At 42.2% G+C, this 21,397-nt stretch overlaps 1 protein-coding gene across 1 annotated transcript in view; it reads left to right on the top strand.

The window, feature by feature from the left end:
* Positions 1-21,397, top strand: part of CPED1 (cadherin like and PC-esterase domain containing 1) — a 349,963-nt gene that overhangs the window by 253,376 nt on the left and 75,190 nt on the right. The window contains exons 8-10 of the mRNA XM_086967003.1: positions 2,222-2,339; positions 8,081-8,217; positions 19,405-19,625. Coding sequence (XP_086823129.1) covers positions 2,222-2,339; positions 8,081-8,217; positions 19,405-19,625 — 476 coding nt within the window. The remainder of the gene's footprint in view (positions 1-2,221; positions 2,340-8,080; positions 8,218-19,404; positions 19,626-21,397) is intronic.

The following is a 21,397-nucleotide window of genomic DNA, read 5'->3' as shown; positions in this document are numbered from 1 at the left end:
GGAGTAGCTGCCGGGCGGTGATGTGGGAAGGGGGAGGGGCATGATTGGGGGGTAGTTGTCTATAGATTACAGGGGATTACAGGTAAGTAAACATATAAATAAATAAGATGATTTTCGTTGTGCGCACTGCATCCCCAAATGCGATGCAGTGCACGCAACAAAATCTGTCTTATTTATTTATATGCTTACTTACCTAAAATCCTCCGTAATCCATAGATTACTACCCCCATCCTGCCCCTCCCCCTCCTCACGTCACTGCCCGGCAGCTACCCCCACCACTGACCACTACTGCTGGCGCACATAAAGGACCAGCGCTATCTTCAAGGGGGTGTTCTCTCATTTGCATGGGGGTGTGCCCAATGCAAATGAGGGAATCCCTTTGCCTCTGAGCCTGTGCTGTATTACTGACGCGGGCGCAGAGACAAGGAAGCCCTCAGGAGGCGCACTATCAGTGCATCCCCTGAGAGGAGAGCAGCCCTCTGGAGTTGGGAAAGGGGGCCCTACGGACCCCCAGGACATACCCCTGCAGGCGGGTGCAGGCACTGACTGCGTCCGCCTGCAAGGGTGTCTCTAATCCCATTTAAAAGTGCAGGTGAGTTGCCAGCTGCATAGTGAAACATGGATCAGCTTCAAAGCAGCTGCTCCGTATTTCACGTGAATGCGCTGCCCCCAGGCCAGAACAAGTTCGCGGCTGCCCGGTGGCTAGCACATTCCCCATAAAACCGTTTTAAATTTGCACCCCGGCGCAATGAAGGAAAATGCGCTGCATGTGTAACGCATCCCCAGGTTTCCTAAAAAACCCGGGCTGCTTTAAAAAGAGAAAAGTTTTCTTTTTTGGAAACCTTCAGTGAGAGCAGTCAGTGTTCCCTTGGACCACTGTCTACTCCCTTTGAAGCTGTCACACTGCTTCCCAGAGGGGAAGAGGTACAAAAGAGACCCCTTCCTGTGTAAGAATCAGTTACTACCCCAACTTGGGAGTTTGTAACAGATCAATAGTTTACGACCAGCAATGTAACCGGAATTACAGTCACAAACCGTTGACATGTACTTTATCAACTCACAATTTGGAAGGAAGGTACCTAATAATGCCCTTCCCAATTGCACTTCGGTGTGGGTTTCTAACCCCATTTTACGATTTGGAAAAAGGTCTCTGAATCACAAAATGGGGTTAGTACATCAGAAAAAGTGATTTAGCAGTTGCAAACCCTTTAATTGAGGGTTTGGGAAAACTGAAGCACTTTGTACATAAGACCAAGTTCCATACATATTTGCTTGCTTCTGTATTCCTAAACCCATTATTTGCAGCAAATAAGACTGTTTCAACCAGCTGGAACTGAAGGTTGGGATATTGGATAATATTGAGGTATTCAATATTCGGGATATGATATTATTGCGGAAGATCTTTTGTAAAGTGAAATCTTACTATAATTGGATTAACTATAACTTCCCATTTCAGCTGAGCGCCCCAACCTGTGTGACCTTGGGCAGATACATGTATGTGCTCTTCAGCTTATAAGCAAACATGATAATTTGTTCTTGTTTCGTTTTATTTAAATCCTGCATTGTTAGACTGAAGTCCTTTTTTATATAAAGATTTGTATTTTACATTTCATTAAAATATAGGGATAGGTAAAAGCATCGTGCTACAAAGGATTGTATTGAAATGTATTGTGGATCTGTGAATTCTGTACATACTGGCACAACATACAAAACTTTCGGTTTCATTAGAGGGAAGAAAATGCCTATTTTTGTGTGTCACTTAAAATGAATTATTGCTTTCTGGTCAGGGCGTGGTCGCATACTCTTTCAAATAAATACTGTATTTTAGTAACCCGGTTCAATCATTTTCATGACACTGCATGCATGTCACCATGTATCTATCCGCACATACCATGACCCGTGCATGCATTCACGCCTTAATACCAATTACCTTACTTGAAAAAATGTAACATATTACAGTGATAACATTTGTAGAAGTAATGCATGCTGTTTTTCTACCAATGTTATGTCTGGCTAGAGACAGTTTTAACTGATTATAAAAGCTCATGTAATCAAGAAAAAAACAAATACCCGGAGAGGCTATGGGTCAGCATTTGATTGGTCAGTAGCTGTGTTACTGTGCGTGAAGGGTGGACTATTTTTGACATTCTTTGTTTCAGGAGCTTTGTGTGCATGCCCTACAAGGATCTGTTTATCACATACAATACCATGTTCTCTTTAGGATTGCGGTCTCACAATTCACCCTGAGGAACCTTGTGGATTAAAACCCTTGGCTGCAGAATACCTCAGTACAATGTCACAAGCACAGCTGCCAGCATGTGAGAGCGGAGATACCAAAGGTGGGTGTTAAAACATATTGGTGCTGTGCAAGAGTTGTTTTGTTTCATTTTGCAATTCTGTCTATCTTCTACTGAGATATATATAGGGGGCCTACCGAGAACTAGAGTAGCAGGAACAGCATTCTCTGCGCGAGCCTGGATGGTCTGGAATGACCTCTTAGTACAGTCACGCTTAGGGGAGAGTCTTTCTAGGAAGAAGTTAAAGAAGTTATAAAGACAACACCATTTGGAGTAGAGCGACTTGAAATTAATCAGCATCTAGGGTGAGGTCCGAGTGATTTGCTTTGTATCAAAATGACCCTTCAGGATGAATGTTGTACTATTTAAGTCACTTTCACATCACCTAAATCCCGTTTACTCTGGAAGTGGGAATATGCTGAATCCTTCCCAAACATGTCTTTGTCAGAGTTAAAAATGCATGAAGATAGCATTTCCGCTTGTCCACTACTTGCATTTTATATTTCTTTTTTAAAGTTCTTTTCTGCCTTTGGTGAGAGCACCCTTCTGGGAGGAAGTGGGTGGTGGATGCCTACTGTGCGGATGTGAAGCTGTTCGGGGGCTTAGCTATCAATGGTGCTGCCCGTGCAGTGGCACGGCGTGTTAGAGTCATGAAGGGTCCACTGCACCACAAGTATGATTATTTTGTACATCTGATTGTCCCATTTATGACTGTCATGTATATCAGGGTGCTTGATAATGAAGAGTGTCTAGACAATAGTGGCAATTATTAGAAACATCGGAAATTAGTAACATTAGGGATTCTAGTATTAATTAAGACCATGTCCAAGGAAATTGTCTTTAATTAATACTTAATCATGAGTCATATTGTTTATAAACACAAAATAACATATTGAGAACAAATTTGTACATGTATTGATCAATTAGTTTATTACTTTTTACTCATGTTAACTATTATTCATAATCAAATCTTAATTTTCATCAAGTATATGCAAATATATCTAACATTACTTACAAACTTTACGTACCTCTTTTGATAAAAAAATTAAAAAAACTCAATTTTTGCTAATCTGGCACTTATCTTATACACAATTCTTCACTTTTTATCTTATGTGTACAGTTAAAAATACTCATGTCCTATACATTGGCATGAAATCAATAATTACATCATTGATGAATCTTTCAACACAGTGACCATTTTGTGACGTACAATTATCATTTACAATGAAGGTTTGGTTGTTCTGTAACATTTCACCTTCATCAGGATATTGTCTTCCTGTGGTTATAAGTATAGAACAACAGTTTTGTTGTTAAAAGGCAAGATTTACTAAAGGCAGTAAACCTGTGGTTGAGCCAAAATGGTGCTCCTACCACAGAGAGGCGTAATGAACCTAAATATCTTTATTTCTCCTTGTTATTTCCACTTTCCAGTTGTGCTGCTTTCAGCAGCACACATTGAAAAGGGAAAATTCCCTAAGAATTGCTTTTATGCAGGAAAGTATACCTTCCTGCATAAAAACAATCCTGCCCTTCACACAAGCACAATAGCACCATTGAGCAAAGCTGTTTGCGTTGGTGCGATGCCGCACACAGTGCACCAGTGGGGAGCAAAAGCGTGCCATATCTCAGTAGACATGGCACATTTCTGCTCTCTCCATTTTACTCAATACTGTGCAGAAAGTTCCCCTTCTGCGTTGTGTTACCTAAAACGTTAGAAAATCAGGCCCTTAGTTTCTCTGCGGCTCAGCCTTGGCTACCCTGTTGGCACTGCCAAAATGAATCTGGAAAAAAGTAGAACTGAGTTCTACCTAACTATGTGCCTCCTGGCATCAATCAGCTGTGTGAGAGAAGGACACAGTTGCAATGACCCTCTTGGCAACCAGATAACTTCAAACTGCTAAGATTCTTTTCTGTTTTCCATCCCAAAGTAAACAAAGGGAAACAAGAACTGGCAAAGCCAATAGGTCAGGCATTGACCAACTGTGTTTTGGCAAATTTTGTTTTGTTTTGCCATGGGTTTTGCCAAACTTTATTGTTCAGGCTTTTATTAATGTAAAATAAATGTCTAAAGGAAAAAAAAAATTTGGGGTCTCAAAAGAGCACACATTACTATAGCACTCCCTGGCACTGAAGGGAACTACTTTGTGTGGGGATGTGCTTGTTGTGAAAGAGCAGCATCCCATAATTCATAGTGAAGTCTGCCAACAGCTGAAGTGGGATGATGCATTACCCCTTGATATATGCTTGAGAGGGTTGAAGCAAAATGTGAATTATAAAACACAGACAAATGGATGATGTATGTCTGAAAACTCCTATAAGTAATTATGTTATACACATAATTTTAATAAAATCAAAAGGTCTTGGCTAACACATACCTAAAAAGCTAATTGTTCTGCTAGCCTCTTGTTTTTAAGAAAGACAGGCAAGATAGAAAGAAAGCCAATGAAAGAAAGAAGGCAAGAAAGAATGATGGAGAAAAGAAAGAAAGAAAGAAAGAAAAAAGACAGAATGAAAAAAACAAATGAAAGAAAATGAAGGAAAGAAGAAAGATGAAAAGGAAAAAGAAGGAAGAAGGAAATAAAATAAAGACAGAAAGAAAGAAAAAAGAAAGATTGAAAGAAGAATAGGCAAAATAAATAAATTAAAGAAAGAAAGATAGAACGAATAAAAGAAAAGAAAGAAGGAAAGGAAAGATGAAAGAAGAAAGGAAGGAAAGGAAGAAAATAAGAAAAGAAAGAAGGTAAGAGAGAACAAAAGCAGGAAAGAAAAAGAAAGAATGAAAGAAAGAAAGAAAGAAAGAAAGAAGGGAAGAAAGAAAGAAAGAGAAAGAAAGAAGAAAGAAAGAATCAAAAAAAGAAATAATGAATGAAGGAAGGAAGGAAGGCAAAGTTTATTTAAGAACCATTGGTGATATGAGTCTAGAATAAACGTGTTCTAAAGAATTGTGCGCTTATGAATTCTCATTTTATAATATCGAAAGTATTGGTTTGTGTACTGCATTCATAGAAAAAACTAGATACATTAACGCAAAACTGTTTCAAATGGATGCAATTAGTGAGATAAACAAAAGGAATTAACAGCAGCATTGTCAACACACTGATAAAGGTGAAATGTGGCCAGTGCTAGCAAGAATCCTGCTATCACATTAGGCTCTAAACACAAAGGGGGTGCTGAAGTAATTACAAAGTAAAAACCAAAAACATTGGCAGTGAAGGGACTGCTTTATCTGTGCCTGTGCTCATTGTGAGAGTAAAATGCAGTCACTTAAAGTGAAATTCACCAGTGGCTTAAGTAGGCTGATCCACTGCTAGACTGTATGTTGTATGGGCAGAAGCAAAATGTGAATTTCACAACAACAGACGAATAGATGAAGAGAGGTGACTGAAAGTTCCTTTAAGTATGCTATACATAAGATTTTAGTAAAATCAAAAGCTCTTGCATAGTGCTAGACATAAAAAGTAGGTGTGTGAATGGGTGTGCCTTATAAGACATGCAGCCATCAAGAAGAAATTGGAGAAAAGAGAAAAAGGTTTCATATCAACGCATTGACTAAGCCAATCGGACTACCTTTGAACACACTCATACACTCATGCATACTGGCTGAACATATATACAAGTTCTCATGTAAACTCAGGTACATTAGGCGCATGAGTTAGTGGTAAAATGGGAGCAAATTACTCCTGTGTTAACACTAACTCAGTTTAGGACTTAAGTGCAATTTACACTCCTTGTGTTTACTAGGCACTTCCAGTCAGGTCTTCCCTGGAGGTAATTTAACAGGGCTAAACATTGTGCAAATGATTCTAGCTTGAGCTAAATGGGCAGAATTGGAGTTTGCGTACATCATTCCCTATTTCTTCAGACATGGTTTTAGGCTAGATTCCAGTACCATCTGCCCCAGCATTAGCACCAGCTACAAACCATATACCACACATGACCGGGAAGTGAGACAAATATAATCAGTGAGAAACAGTTGTAAAATATGCTCTCCGCACTCAAGAAGAGGTTTGTAGTACAGCTGCTTACATTGTATACAAGCACTGGGGGTCTGCAGTCCAAGGCACACAGACTCATCTCCCACAGGCATGGAAGGAATTGGCATCTCTGATTGGAAAAGGTAAAATCAACTCTGAGTTCTCGAATATGGCGAAAAAGTTGTGACTTTAATAAGGCCCAGCTGGACAATACTAACCATGTTCGGTTACCGCTGAAAAATTCATCAAAAAGACATACCATAGGGACCATCTATTCAGCATACCTTAGAGAGCATTCATTGATCAGTCAAGCATACTCTAGGAAGCATCCATCGATCAGATAAACACACATGAGAAACGTCCATGTGTCAGACGATCATGCTGTATGGGACATGCATCCATTAAACAAACCTAGCGTAGGGAGCATCCATCGATCAGGCAAACATACCATGAGAAGTGTCCATTCAGCAGAAAAACATACCATTTGGAGCATGCATCCATCAGACAAGCATGTATGGGGCAGCATATATCCATCAGTGAGACATATCCCAGGAAGCATCCATCAGACAAATATACCGAAGGGAGCATCCACCCATCCGAGAAACATACGATGAGCAGAGTACATCCTTCAGGAAAGCGTACCATAGTAAGCACCCATGCAGTAGACAAACATACCATCGTGAGCATGCATCCATTAGACAAATGTACTGTAAGGACCATGCATCAAACCATGTGGCAGACATAACATAGGGAGCAACCATCAGACAAATATACCAGAGGGAAGATCCATCTATCAATCAAACATGACATACGAAGCATCCATTGATTACATAAAAATAACATAAGGACCATCCTTCGATCAGACAAACCTATTGTAAGAAGCATCCATGCTTTAGGTAAACATACCATTGGAAGCATCCATGCATCATATAAACTTACTGTAAGAAGCATGCACCCCTCACACAAGCATACCTTAGTTAGCATCCATGCATCAGACAAATATACTGCGGGAAGAATACATTCATCCGATGAACATACCATTGGGAGCATACATTCATCAGCCAAATATACCATAAGAAGCATCTATCAGACAAATATATCGAACGCGACTATCCGTCATCCGACATAGGGAATATCCATCAGATATACATACCAAAGAGAACATACATTTTTAGTATGGCCCTTTGCCATTGGACTCAAGTAGATCAGATGAGAACAAGTGCTCCAGTAGTATTCGATCATTGATAAAAGAGGTCTAATTGGATCAACACGAAGACTAGCCGTTGAGTAGAAGGTCAAATGACAGTGCTATGTCTGTGTTACCCGGGAGTAAAATCTGCTCCCAGGGAAGAGTGTGCCTGGGCATAAATAATAGCCATACCATGGGAACTATAATGGCCTATCAGGGGAGAACGAGCTGAGTTTGAGCTAGTTTATCCAGACAACACAAATCCTTGTCCCCAGGCCTGTTGTACTCAGCTTATTTTATCAGAAAATTTCTTAGCAGTAGTCCGGTCCTTATAATTTTGATAGAATGTAAAGCCAGTCTATAAATCTGTGAAGCAAATTAATTGAAATTAATTTCGAAAAAAGTTTTAAAACATCTCTATGCAAGAAAAGTCACCTCTTGCATCAAAAATAGTCTCCTAATTCTTCATTATTGTTGTCTTTATTGGGTCATAATTCTAGATGTACCAATTAAATCTTTTGCAGACCCTAGTATATATGCAATGGGTAAATAATTCACTCATGGTACCAAGTGCACAGTAACATTTATTTGATCTACTAAATGATTTTCCTTGTTTTCAGGACAGTGGGTTGTTCCGTGTCTCAGTTGTGTTGACAATCGAACCTGCGACTGGCGAGCCATAATGTGGCAACCTCACAACTGCCAGCATCTTGTCCTGACGAAACCAGAAATTCAGCAGTGTGTGGAAGGAAAAAAGGTATTGTTTACGAGAAACATTTGCACTGACCTTGCATCTTGTCACCACCTTTGAGATAACTTTCTGTGATCTGGAAATACATTTTGGACCCTTGTTTTAGACGGCTCTAGTGTTGTAATACATGTTGCAGGGGCATGGAAGTGCTGATGCACATATTTAAGCTGATCTGCCTTTCCTGCATTCGTCTAGCTCCCCTCACACTTGCTGATCCCTGTTTCCCACCACCCATCTTAAATATGTCACCTATCAGCCATCTCTGGGCTCCTGTCCAATAGGTAAGTACGCTGATGTGGGCTTGGAGAACAGAGGAACATTGAAATCAGATTTGGCTTTGGGTATTACATACTCTTGGACTAAGGACATTATTATGAATGGGAGAATTGCTCCCGGAGCAATGACTCCAGGTGGAATTCTGTTGCTCGTGATTTAAATGTCTCCAGGCCCAAAATCATCAGGTCTGCAAACTCCTGACCTGATACTTCTGGACTCACCAGAATTGTCTATGCTACTGCAGCAGCTGGGGGCAACAATACAGCCTGGCCCCAGAATAACCCCTACAGCAGCACTGGGGGAGCAGACAATGCTACTCAGGTGCAGGTTAAAGCTTGCCCTAACTTTCATGTGGCCCCACCACATGTTTCACCCCCACTTGTCTTCCCATTGAAATTTTCTGCTGCTTGAGCAGGCAGAAAATGCCAGTGTTTTTTTCGCAGAATAAGGAAAAGTGCACATTAAGGACCAGGGGAACTATTACACATAGCGCATGCTATCCTTGTTTGCGCCACAGCGCACCTTAAAACAGTTGTGCCGGGTGCAAACAGGGAAAATGCACCCTATTACATTTGATGCACTGCCCCATGGCAACAGCAAAGTCATGCCATCCTGTGGGCAGTGCATTAAAGTGAAAAACAAAGCAGCTTTGAAGCAGCCACTCTGTGTTTCACTGTGTAGGTGGCAAACCACCTGCCCTTTCAAGAGGGGAGAAAGATTCCCCTGCAGACAGGTGCAGTGAGTGACCACACCCACCTGCAAGGGGGTGTCCATAGGACCCCCTTTTCCCACTCTAGAGGGCTGTCATCAGGGGTATACTGACAGTGTGCCCCTGACAGCTTCTTTGCCTCTGCACCCATGTCTATAATAAGGCGCGGGCGCAGAGGCAAATGGATTCCCTCATTTGCACGGGGCTACCTCATGCAAATGAGGGAACACGCTTTGATGATGGTGCTGGCTCTATATGTGCACCAGTGCTATGTGTATTACAAAAGGGGCCGCACTAGTGGATGCAGCCCCTTCTGTAATACCAAAGTGCCCAGGGGGAGCACAAAGTGGGCGCAAATGTCCCCCCAGGGTACTTTGTACAATATAGTCCTAGGTAGTTACAGGTCCCTGTAGATATTCCCACTTCAGGTAGAAAACTTCTGATTGATGAAATGTGGTGTGTGGATACAAGATTTCCAAATTCAGGTAATCTTGTAATGTGAGCCTAGTGTCAGAAGGTCTAGGTGGTGCCTTTGTCTGCTCTTATTTGTTAACACTTGGAGTTAGAAGTTTCTGTAATTCTATCTTGATGTAATCTGACTCTTAGTTTGTAGGTCTGTAGTTTGCCTGCCTTATTTCCTCTTAATATTAATGTTGGTGTGTGTGGAGCAGTGCATACTCTACTCTGTCCATGCCTTTAATTTGTATCATGGATAACAACAGTTGCCGCCAGACTTTGTATGCCCCTGTTTGTTTATGACTGGCTTCTAGAGCTCTCTCCTTCCCCTTGAGTTCCTCCCTTTTGTCCCTCTTGTCCTTATTGAGTTTTGCTACTATGGTGCTGAGCTCGCCCAGAATTACAGCTCTGAGTTCATCCCATAATATGAGAGTATCTCATAGTGTGGCTATTTGTCAAGGATCATTGAATTGTCCCCTGTATTTCAATTTGAGCATGTTCACTCTTAATTAGATTGCAATTTGCTCTCTAGTCCAGGCTAGAGCTTTATGCTCAGGGATCCCTCAAGGTAACATACATTAAGGCATGATCCGACAAGCTTATCTCGGCCTGCATTGCCCTGGCCAAAATGTGTAATGTGCCCAGTAAATACTCTAGTCTGGTCTATACTGGGATGCTGATTAGAAAGAGTAGCCTATAGTGGTGGGGTACAGGGTACTCCAAATGTCCTTAAGGCCCAGGACATTTGTCCCATTGTTAGAAAGCTAACCTGTTTGGCCCTCTCATCTAGTATTGTACTTAAGACAATATTAAAATCACTCTCCACTAGAACTTCCCTGTCTGAGGAGGCCACGACTTTTGGATCAATCTTTCTTGGTTTATCAAAGGAGCCCTACATGATTGCTTTAGACAGTGTAAGCTCATTCAAGGAGACCCATATTGCCAGAATTCTCACAGCGCTTTGGCGACTCTATTTAAAACTTTCCCTTTCAACTTACTAACTGTCAGGAGAGCTACTGCCTCTCTCTTTCTTGGTCCCGACGAGAGGTATTACCGAGAGAACTATATAGATTTTAACTGACCCCAGTTGCCTTTGAGGAGGTGGGTTTCCTGTAATAGGACTCTGTCACATATGGGGTCATTAAGCATTGTGAGAAGTGCCAGGAACTAGACTGGGGTATTAAAATCCCTTATGATTAGGCTTAGTATTTTAATCATGTACTTGTTGTAAGTGGGGTTCGCTTTCTTCATCCAGACATGTTATCTAGAAGTAGAGTATGTGTTTCAAGCTGTATGAGTATATGTTGTGATATGTGAGTGAATGTATGCTCTGGGATTGTTGCAGGGATTCTGCACATACACAGAACTATGCACAGGAAACCAGGATCTCAGCCTGTAGTGGTATACCAGAAAACCCACCTCGGTGCCCAGAACCCCAATCCGACTAGGTATAGTGTCTCATTCGTTCTCCGTACTACATCGAAGCTACCAATGATTAGACATCCTAGAACATGTGACTCCGTCCCTCTCAGGAATCGCGGGAAAAAGAACACTCTTTCGTTCAAACACTCATCCTTGTCCACAGCGTGAGTAAACAGAGACACAATATAGTTTACAATGTTTATTTTAACTTATGTGCTCTATAATGCAGTACACAAGCCAATACTAGCAGCAACATGCATAAGAACAATATAATCAGCATGGTTACAATTCCATAAAGCACAAAAGGGGAAATCATATTATAATGATGGTGGAATCAGGACTACAGCGCTTTTCAACCCTCCCCATGCTATAAGCTAGTTTATTATAATTATAGAAGACCTCTAGGCTTTGTCAGGGGACCCCATATCTCCAAGTTTAGATGCAAGGAATTACACCTCAGGACAAGCACAGCTCTTCTTAATTGGAATGAATCTCCAAGTGCCTTTTCATGCATGCAATGCCATATTAAAAGCACCCGACTTTCAATGGTGCAACGGTGTTCTCTGGTGTGTCTATTGCAGTGGGACTGACCAAAGTGAATCAACAGCATACATTGTTTTTCGTCCTTGAACACGCTGTGCAGACGAGGAGCACAGTGTACAGCTAAATGTGTGAAAGGCAGACAGTTCTCATGCGAAAATGCACCAGCAGTCTATCCAGGAGAATGAAGCCTTGTAGTAACGCTTGCAAAAGCGGCAAAATGGCTGCCAAGCATATACTAACTAATGCTAACTTAGCAATGCCTGCAGTTAATCCCATTACCTCATTACAGGATGATCCAAAAATTACAACCTAGAGTCAGAACAACTTGTAAAACTCTCCCAACTGGAGATGAAACGGTCAAGTGGTATTTATCTGGGTGCTACAGTAGGAACATGTAGACACCTTCCACTTTCAGATTAGTCATACAGCTCCCTGTCCTGTCCCAACCCTAAGATGTTCACTTGTATTGCAGTAGTCAGTCTCCAGCTGACCACATAGGCATTTTACCCTCATCTCCTGCAGATGATCGGTCCATCGCCCTCAGCGGCCCGTGGTCCAGTTCATCCTCCAATTCTTCATCATCTCCTGCTGAGGAAGTCACTCTCTGCCTCGCCCCCCTTGATTGCAGCTCTCTGTTTGCGACAGATTTCTTCCATGGAGGTATTTTGAGAGTGAACATCATAGTCCATCTTCCCTGATGACTTGTGAGTTCCTTGCAGCCTTGAACTGGTGCGGTGTGTCCTCCTGAAGCCCTAAAGAAGCTTAAAAAGCGTGTGCCTCCAAGGGGGTACACATAGAGTGTGTTTCATTATTCCAAGTGAAGGTTAAGTGGAAAGGGTGACTCCATCGAGATTTTACTCCTTGGTTTCTCAAGCACATACAGCTAGATTCATGAAAGGTAATTGCGCTCGCAAAGGGCCAGATTCTGAGAATCTGGCCCTTTGCGAGCGCAATTTTTGCATTTGGGATTCATCATCCCATATGCAAAAATCGCTATTTGCGAAATCGCATATTTGCGAGGAATTGCATTTAAGGAATCTCTATTTGAGATTCCTTAAATGCAATTCATTAACCAATTTTAAATTGCGAATTCGCAATTTCTGTCTGCTATTTACCACGAAGTCAGACTTCGTGGTAAATAGCGAAAAAAGTAGATAAAAACACTTTAGTGCATTTTTCTCAGTTGCATGTTACACACACACATGTCCTTTGGACATGTGTGTGCGCAACACCTGTGTAAATTTGCATTTCAGGGGTGCTACAGGGTGTCCTTTGGACACCCCTGGCACCCTTGAAATCGCATCCTTATTTGCGAATAGCAAATTGCTAATCGCAAATAAGGAATAACTCCCCATTCATTCCTATGGGCCTTTAGGCCCATAGGAATGAATGGGGAGTTATTCCTTATTTGCGATTAGCAATTTGCTAATCGCAAATAAGGAAGATGTAGGAATCGCAATATTTTTTGCAATTCCTACATGAATCCCGTTTTGCAAGTCCTTAATAGCGATTCCTTATGAATCGCTATTAAAGACTCGCAAAACGGGTCTTTGATGAATCTAGCTGCTAGTAGCTTGTCTGAGTAGTCATCACTTTTGCAATATGATGGGGGACAGGTCTTGATAGATCCACAATTTTGCCCCCTCTAGTAGAATTTGGCCAGTGGGGTGAGCTGCTGTCAGAATGTATTTTTTCTGTTTATAATTGTGAACCCGTCAAGATGCATTGATGAATAGCTGGAGATCTGGGAGGATGGCCATTCAATGCACTCTTTCAAGGAAGATATTGGTGGATCTGTTATCTCTGGCTAGATGTGTCGGAATTTATTTTTGATGTAGCTTTCAATGTCACTTTATTGCGGGGAGCGCCTCTAATTCTGATCGTGCCTTGGTCTGTTTTCAATGCCTTTCAGGTGGCATTGCAGATCAATGTTCAGCTCTCTCAAATTCAGGACCTCCCGACAGAAGGACTCAAGCTTCTCTCTGGCATCTCCTGCATCTTCTAGGCAGGGTAGGCAGGGTATTCGCTGACCCAATTCTACCATTACCCATTTGATGTCCCTTAGCTCCCATATCTGTGTGCTGCGACAGACGACAGCTGTGATCACCCCGCCCCCCAGCTCTCATCTCCATCCGCCTCCTGAGCCTTAGGGAGTATATTATTTAGGGTGGTTTCTCTTTTGTTCTTATGATCTGCCATGCTTATCATATGATAATATTGGGAGCCTCGGGGATAACCGCTCAAAGCTAGGATTATTTTCTCCTGTAGCTGGAACTGGCTGTCTCACTAGTCTCAGTAGGAGTGTCCACCACCTGTGGGTTGTTTGAGTCGAACATAGTGGCTTGAGGCTCTGCTGATGTGTTTGTTAGGGGCTTTAGGACTCCGCACTGCAGCTGACCGGTGTACTGCATTCCTGACGGACACCAAATTACTGTTTGTGTCCACACTGAGTCCCACTTCTGCAGAGGCACAAGAGATGCAGACTATATTATGAAGTAAGCCTGGTCCAGGCTCTCTTGTTTGGAGGCGGAGTGTTATGACAGCTACTAGTTTGATGCTTGTTTGCTACCCAGAGGTGTTTCTGCATAAAAAGTGTGGCGGTGTCTGGTTGCGGGCAGGACCCAGTTAGACACCATTTGCAATGTTTGTCACCCCGGGGCTCACCTGTATCCTTGTCCCTGCTTATGGCCACCCTCTGTGTGTGATTCAAGATTGTGCCCCAAAACTGTTGCATTCTGTGCTCTTTGCTTATAGGAGAGGACTCTTGCTTCGTATCTGTCAGGGGTGGTGTTTGGGGACAGATCCTCTGATTGTTATTTTGATTTGGTTTATTCCTGGGTTGCCTACATTGGCAGGATCTGTGCCCTGCAGGCTGCCACAGTTATTTCCCCAGGGATTATGCTCAACTTTGCCACCACTATTTCTCGTCGATGAGTAGGAGTGATCCTTGCTTCAGTGCAAGCAGTTGGCTCTGGGAGGGTTTGCTTTGGGTTCTTAGGTGTCTGAGACCCCCCCATATGCAGGTGATCTCCGTGTGGGCACACGGTAAAGTCCCCATAGGCACTTAACCCCGTGCTCTTTACCTGTAGGGGACGATTCACACTTCAATTCTGGATACTGCAATATGGGCCCCCGGACCCTCCTGAGGTCGCCCTTGAGGTGATCGGGCCCTTGCTCCCTGGCCGATGCAGAGCCTACGTTCGGCAGTCAGCCACTGCAGTGCTCATCAGTGCCCATGGATGATCTTGCTTTGATATCAGCGCTGCTCGTTGGTGTGCAAGGGATGATTCTTCCTTCAGTGCCAGCAATCTGCTCTTTGGAGGTCGGCAGTGCAGAAGACACCATTATGAGTGCCCTGCCAAGTCACACTCAGAAGATCAGCTCATTCCCTTCTGGGTCCTGCAGGGGTCTCAAAGGCTGGGCCATGCCTGGAGGCGCCCACAAGTTGCAACCTTGGCAGGACTCTGTCTTTATTTGGGTAGCGGGCAGGAAATGGTGGTGCAGCTGGATCACGGGCGGTGCTGTTGGGAGAAACTCTTACTCTTGCTTCATCTTGGCCAGCACGTTTTTAAATGTTTTATATGTGTGCATGTATATGTGTATGGTTGGGTACTTATTGAGAGCAAACCTGGCTTTAAAGCAGCAGAGGGCTTTCCAAGAACAAGCATTCGAATAACATTGTCGAAACGGGGTGCAAGTGCAATTTCCATCCAATGATGCACCTCAGGATCCCTCTCTAACCAGTTTTGTTGAAATTTTGAGTGCTGTTATTTGCTGGCAAATTCGTGTTGGGAATACATTGATACCCAATTATATGGTGTGTGTCCACTGTGCTGTTTGTTTGTGCAATGCTCTGTCTAGCATGTTTGGGAGGTTTTTGTGTAAGTGTTGGGTCCTGTGGTGGCCCCATGACAGCCCCTTATGGCATGCTTGAGACATGATGGGTGTGTATGCTTTACCAGTTACTTTTGGAATAACCTGTGGACCAATACAAGCAAAGATATTAATGGTATTAACAATCAAAATTAAAAGTAGAATAATTTGCAGTTACAAATGAGTCAGGTTTCAAATATAAAGGGTTACACAAATAGTGGGCCTTTCATGTGTCTTCCTCTCTAGTTCATTGCTTCTCCCTCTTACTCCACTGTCCCCTTGCAGGGAGTGGCCAAACTGATTAATAGATCCCCCTGAAAGATATCACTGGACTGAAGTTAAGAGGATTTAGTTAGGAGGGTGGGTGGCGAGTTTGAAAGGTTTAAAGACTTGAAGAAGGGAGAACAGAAGGTGTTCTTATGTGTAGTCTTTAGAGAAGTGCGCATAGAGGAGATATAATGTCTTTGGCGATGATGTCTATGAAGATGTTAAGTGAAATTATGTAGAGTTAGGAGGAAGATTTAAATGATTGCGGTTAATTCTGAGGTTGTTAATTTTAGTTCGGAGAGAGGTCTGTGCCTAATAGTTGTTAATAGTATCTAGGATAATGAATTCCAAATCAGATCAACTTTTCACAATATAATTTGCTGTGTTTCTTTTTCTTTTTCATTATTTGCATATGTCTGGGTCCAAACTGGGATGGCGTAGTGGGCAAAAGAACGATGGATTTAACCCAGATATTTTGACTAGGGAAGAATGTTTGCATTGTCAGCATTCTGTCCTTCATTTGTTTGCTGTAACACTTTTCGCCCTAAGTGGAATGGATATGCCCAGATGTGGGTCCCTTGCTCACTTTGCCACTGGATTCAAGCTAGCCTGGCTGAAGAAGGGTGACATACCCTGAAACCGGTCCCAGGATGCTTGTTTCCGGTCAGGGAGGACCTGGCCTGGCAGTTCGATCTGGACTGTTCCCATGGGGCACAAGGTCAAAACTGATTTGCATTTTGCTCGGTCCAAACTGGGGTGGCGTAGTGGTCAAAAGAACGATGGATTTAACCCAGATCTTTTGACTGGGGGAGAATGTTTGCATTGTCAGCATTCCGTCCATCATTTGTTTGCTGTAACAGTAGACAAAGGACAGCCGACACATGTTTCGCCCAAGGGGCCAGCAGGCCGAGGGCTTTTTCAAGGCATAAATTGTCTCGTTTGTAGTTACTCAGGTGTCATCAAAATGAAAACGGTCCAGGAAAACTCCTTCTGAGGTTGTGACAGAGTGAACAGCAACATATTTGGTGCTTTGAAATGAAAATGTACCTTTGTGTTTATATGTATACCGATTTTACTATTGCAGGAGTGACATGGTACATTCCACATCGCTCTGAACAGTATGCTATTAAACAATCTCATTGATAAAGGCATTCACTAAAGACCCTATTGGCCTTACATGCATTTTGAAGCTTTAAGACTATCTTGTTCTGAGGGCTAAAGTTGGTAACACCTGCTCACAATCAGTGCCCTGTGGCAATAAATCCGAACCAATATTAGTTAGCTGGCTAGCATGATAACATTAAGAAAAAGAAGACATAATTCATTTATTTTCTGTGATTAGTCGTTCAGCTCCATTGTTATTGTGCTTGACATTTCTTCAGTCATTGCCAGTTTGGTATTGGAGTTGGATGTCCTCTTATATTTGTCTTGGAACATTTATTTTTGTATTGAGTTGTTGTAGGTATTATCATTATTAGTTAAGATTATAGGGTTGCTGGGTGGGGTAGGGGTAGGATGTGTTATGTGATACATAGTCAGAATAGTTCCAACTGCTCAGGTTGCATTGACTTTCTTGAAATATGGGTTGGAGAATTGTTGTCCTGTGAAGGCTCTTATGAGTTTGATGGGTGGTAGTTAATCCCACCCTGTTTACATCCCCAATGGATATTCAGAATGATTTAAACATTATTCTACATTTAATGAGAAACCAGCTTAAAATGTTGTGGACTTGCAGCCCTTCACTCTAGGTGAACTAGTAATCTGATCCTTCATTTTGTGTTCAGATATTTTTAACAAGGTATGCTCGGATATTTATGCATTGGCTTTCCTCATAGTCTGGTCTGAGAGTTGCTATTCCTAGAACTAAGGTTGTTATCCTTGAAAACGAGAAGAAAAATATAATTTTTGATTATGCACAATATAAGATGGGGTTGTCTGTTGTGTTTATTTGTTGATGTATGGTGAGTTTGGTGTCCATGTATAAAAGAGTCTCCTTAATAACTGGAAATAATAAAACTCCCATCTGTCTAATATTACCACTTGTCACATTTATCTATTTTATTTCTACTGATTGTATATGACATATCTCCCCCATAACCTGGAACACAATGTTTCCTGTTTAAAATCACATACAATTGGCCTTAAAGTTAACCCTTGAAATAGGTGTGATACAGTACATTTTTCCAGTTGACCCTATGCCGTGATATTGAAACAAACGACTCAGTGACGTCTAAAAGTGTGGAAAGTGTCATGTGAACTATACTGCATTTAATTAAAATTTCTAGTGATTTGAAATATTTCCCTCATAAGCTGGAACACCAGTTTTCCTGAGAATCCATCAAAAGTGTTCTTAAATGTACCCCTTGTGATAGATGTGACAACATTTTTGAAAAAATAAGTTGACCCTCTGCCGAGACATTGAACCAAACTGCTCAGTGATGTCTACGAGTGTATGAAGTGTCACGGGAACTATACTGCTTGTGATTTAAATGTAATTTAAAGAGAAAAAAACATAGCATTAGGAAATACTGAAAATGTGTATCCATTCTCTCCTTACCTAATACCGGTGACAGTCTCATGTATTTTTATTACTTTTAACTAGTTCTGGCAGGAGGCGGTAGAAAGGGTCAATATGTTGTCATTATCTCTGGTAACAGCTCTACATTGCTTCCATGAGACATGGGGGTGTCTCCATTTTGAGAGAGTGAGGATTGGGCTGCCTGGTTACTGAATTAATGTATGATCATGAACAGTTGTTTCCTTGGCGGTTTAATTAGAATAGCTGTCTCATATTATTGAACTTGCTAGATGACTTTGTGTGTGTGCACCAGTGGGGAGGGAGACTGTTGAAATCATATTCATGGTGTATTGTATCTCTACCTCAGCCAGATAAAAATACCATCACAATTCACTGCTGACATTGTTATCCACAATCTGAGCACTGATCAGTTACTTTGAGCATGGCATTACCCCCCCCCCCCCTTCCTAGTTTAAAACTTCTCTTGTGTAATCCTTCTAGTTATGGGGCTTTGTTGCTTGAGAAGGTCAGTAAAGGCTGGTCCATGCTGCTAATAATCTTGCAGTGCCTGGTTTTTGAATTTTCACATAAATGTGCACATGAACATTCCCTGTAAGCAAACTAAAGGCAGAGGATGTAAGGGACTGATTCAGAGTTTTTCAGGCTGGTTACTCCGTCACAAATGCATTTTTTTTGGTAAGACCTTTATTGTGATCACAGGAGGATTACACAGCTTGTGTGCCTACAACCTGATGCAAGACAGGCCGGCAGCGCTATCAGTGAGTATCATATCCAAGCAGCAACATCCTATCGGAGGGGATCCTAGGTGACACAGAATGTGCTTTACATCCTATGGCGCTCGTAAAAAGGCGGGTGGGATGTCTACCACATTTGTGACGGAGAACTCTAAATCCGGCCCTTAGCTTCCAGTGATTACAGCCGGCATGTGGGACGAAGGAATACAAATGGAATTGTAAGCACCGGTTTAACTGATAATCTGCAATAAAAGCAACTTTTGAAAATGATTCATGGCACAGGTGGGATGTTTCTGACATTTTGGAAGGAATTGGTGGGCATTAGGGGTGGATCACCTCAATGTTTATGAAGTTAATATTTTCTGTATTAACAGGTTCTCTTTATTGGGGATTCCACCAACAGAGGAATGATGTACTACTTGATTGAAAGAGTGAATAGTACCATCCAGGAGTGGCACAAATTGCATGGCACCAGGTTCTACACGAACGTAAACAATGGCAAATCATTTATCAGTTATTCCTATTATCCACAGTTTTGGATCAATGTGAAGCACAGACCAACGTTTGAAAAGGCGCTAGAGCATCTTATATACAGGTACTGACCAACTACCAGAGGATACACTGCCATATTGGAAATGCTTTTGCCCTAAAATGAGTAATGCTGTTTGTATTATTGAATTAAAACCAGTTATTTCAAAACCTGGTCTCTGCTTTAGTACAACCATAGCAGAGCGCGATAGAGGTCAGATGATAGACAGTAAGGGCCGCTGTGCTGAGGAAGAGAAACAAGCGGTGCTGGAATCATTTTCACTGTGGGGGTGTAGACATCATTTAAGTAATCTGCAGAATGGAGTGATGCATTGTTCCATGTACCCCCAGTTCCTGCTCCTTTGTAGTATGCTAAAACATCGAAGGCTTGATGTCCTAAAAGTCAGACTACCATCCCTGGACGAGAGTTTCCGAAATGAGGAAACCTGGTCAAAGAAATACTGCCCCTGGAAATTTCTGCATCTGCAATATTGGAATTTCAATTTACAGATGTATTTTTAATCCTGCAACTCCAGTAATGAGTGCCTTAGTGCTTATAGAGTCACCCCAGCTAAAGTATGCAAGCATTACTCTGGGCCCCTCTCTGCCTATATTCCTTTCCTTCCACCAAAGGTCTGTGCCTTCTTACATGTCTACTATCTCTCAGGGTATAATTGCCCTGCCCATAAGATGTCAACTGACCCTCAAATAACAGGTATGTTCCTCTTTTTGCTTGCATCTTTCTCATACAAACTTCGTTTTGTAAACTACATTAAGGGGCCGATTCCGATCTCCGTCGGAAGGGCTCTGAATCGGGTTCAGGATTAGCGGGTCGGATTCGGAGGCTGAATTTCCGTACGGTTCGTACACAGGTTTGGATGACGAAGTACGATGCGAACAAGCGCGAAATCTCCGGCCAAATTGTTTCCTGGTCCGAATCGCTCCGTCCGACTCTGTCGCAAGCAAACCGAGGCTCGCAATGGAGACGTTTCACGACCGAGCTAGTAGTAGTACGATGCTCGATTCGGACAGCCTGATCGAGTCGGAGCCTCCGGCTCGAAATAGTTCCCGGAGATGGAATTTGGGGGTCTACATCGAACCCCTGTTACCCGCAGCCTTACGAAACGGACACAGGGGGAGACCCATGGGTCTCCCCAACACAGGCATGTACGGTGCGGATGGCACAGACGCGTACCCACTGTAGGGAGCGCACTTGTCCGCAAAGTACACATTCAGTCAATGGGAGCCCATGTACGCGCCGTACGATCGGCTCTCATTGACTTCTATGGGAGTCCGGCCGAACCGAGTCTGACAGTATACGGCTGCATCGTACTCGCTCGGTCGAACTGCAGGAGTCCAGATCGGTCGGAAAACTCCGAATCCTGCTCGGTCGGAGTGCTTTCCGACTCAGATCGGAATCGTCCCCTAAATGTACATCCTCCCAGGCATTTTCTCATACTACTGTGTGGAGTCTTGTGCTTTCTTTTACAGTGTACATTCTCTCTCTTCTAGAATATGCCTTTCTCACTCATCTCTGTAAAATGTAGGACCTTAATTAGATGTTGGTGGACTTCATACTGCATGAATGGTAACAAGACAAAATATCGAATTCAAAATATAGAATTACCAAAATATCGAAGTCAAAATATAGAATGAACAAAATATCGAATGGACAGAATATAGTGGTGAAAAATATCGAATTGAAGGTAAGTAATATAATATCGATTTTTTTAAAATATAGAAAATCAAAATATCGAAGTATATAATATAGGTATTAAAATATATTGAATTTCTAATAATATCGAAAGTGTTTTGTATGTTAGTATATAAGTGAGAAGT

The sequence above is a fragment of the Lissotriton vulgaris genome, chromosome 1_1, assembly GCF_964263255.1.
Source record: "Lissotriton vulgaris chromosome 1_1, aLisVul1.2, whole genome shotgun sequence".
In the NCBI taxonomy this organism is placed as follows: domain Eukaryota; kingdom Metazoa; phylum Chordata; class Amphibia; order Caudata; family Salamandridae; genus Lissotriton; species Lissotriton vulgaris.
The sequence above is the reverse complement of the archived record's forward strand: the minus strand, read 5'-3'. Positions and strand labels throughout refer to the sequence as shown.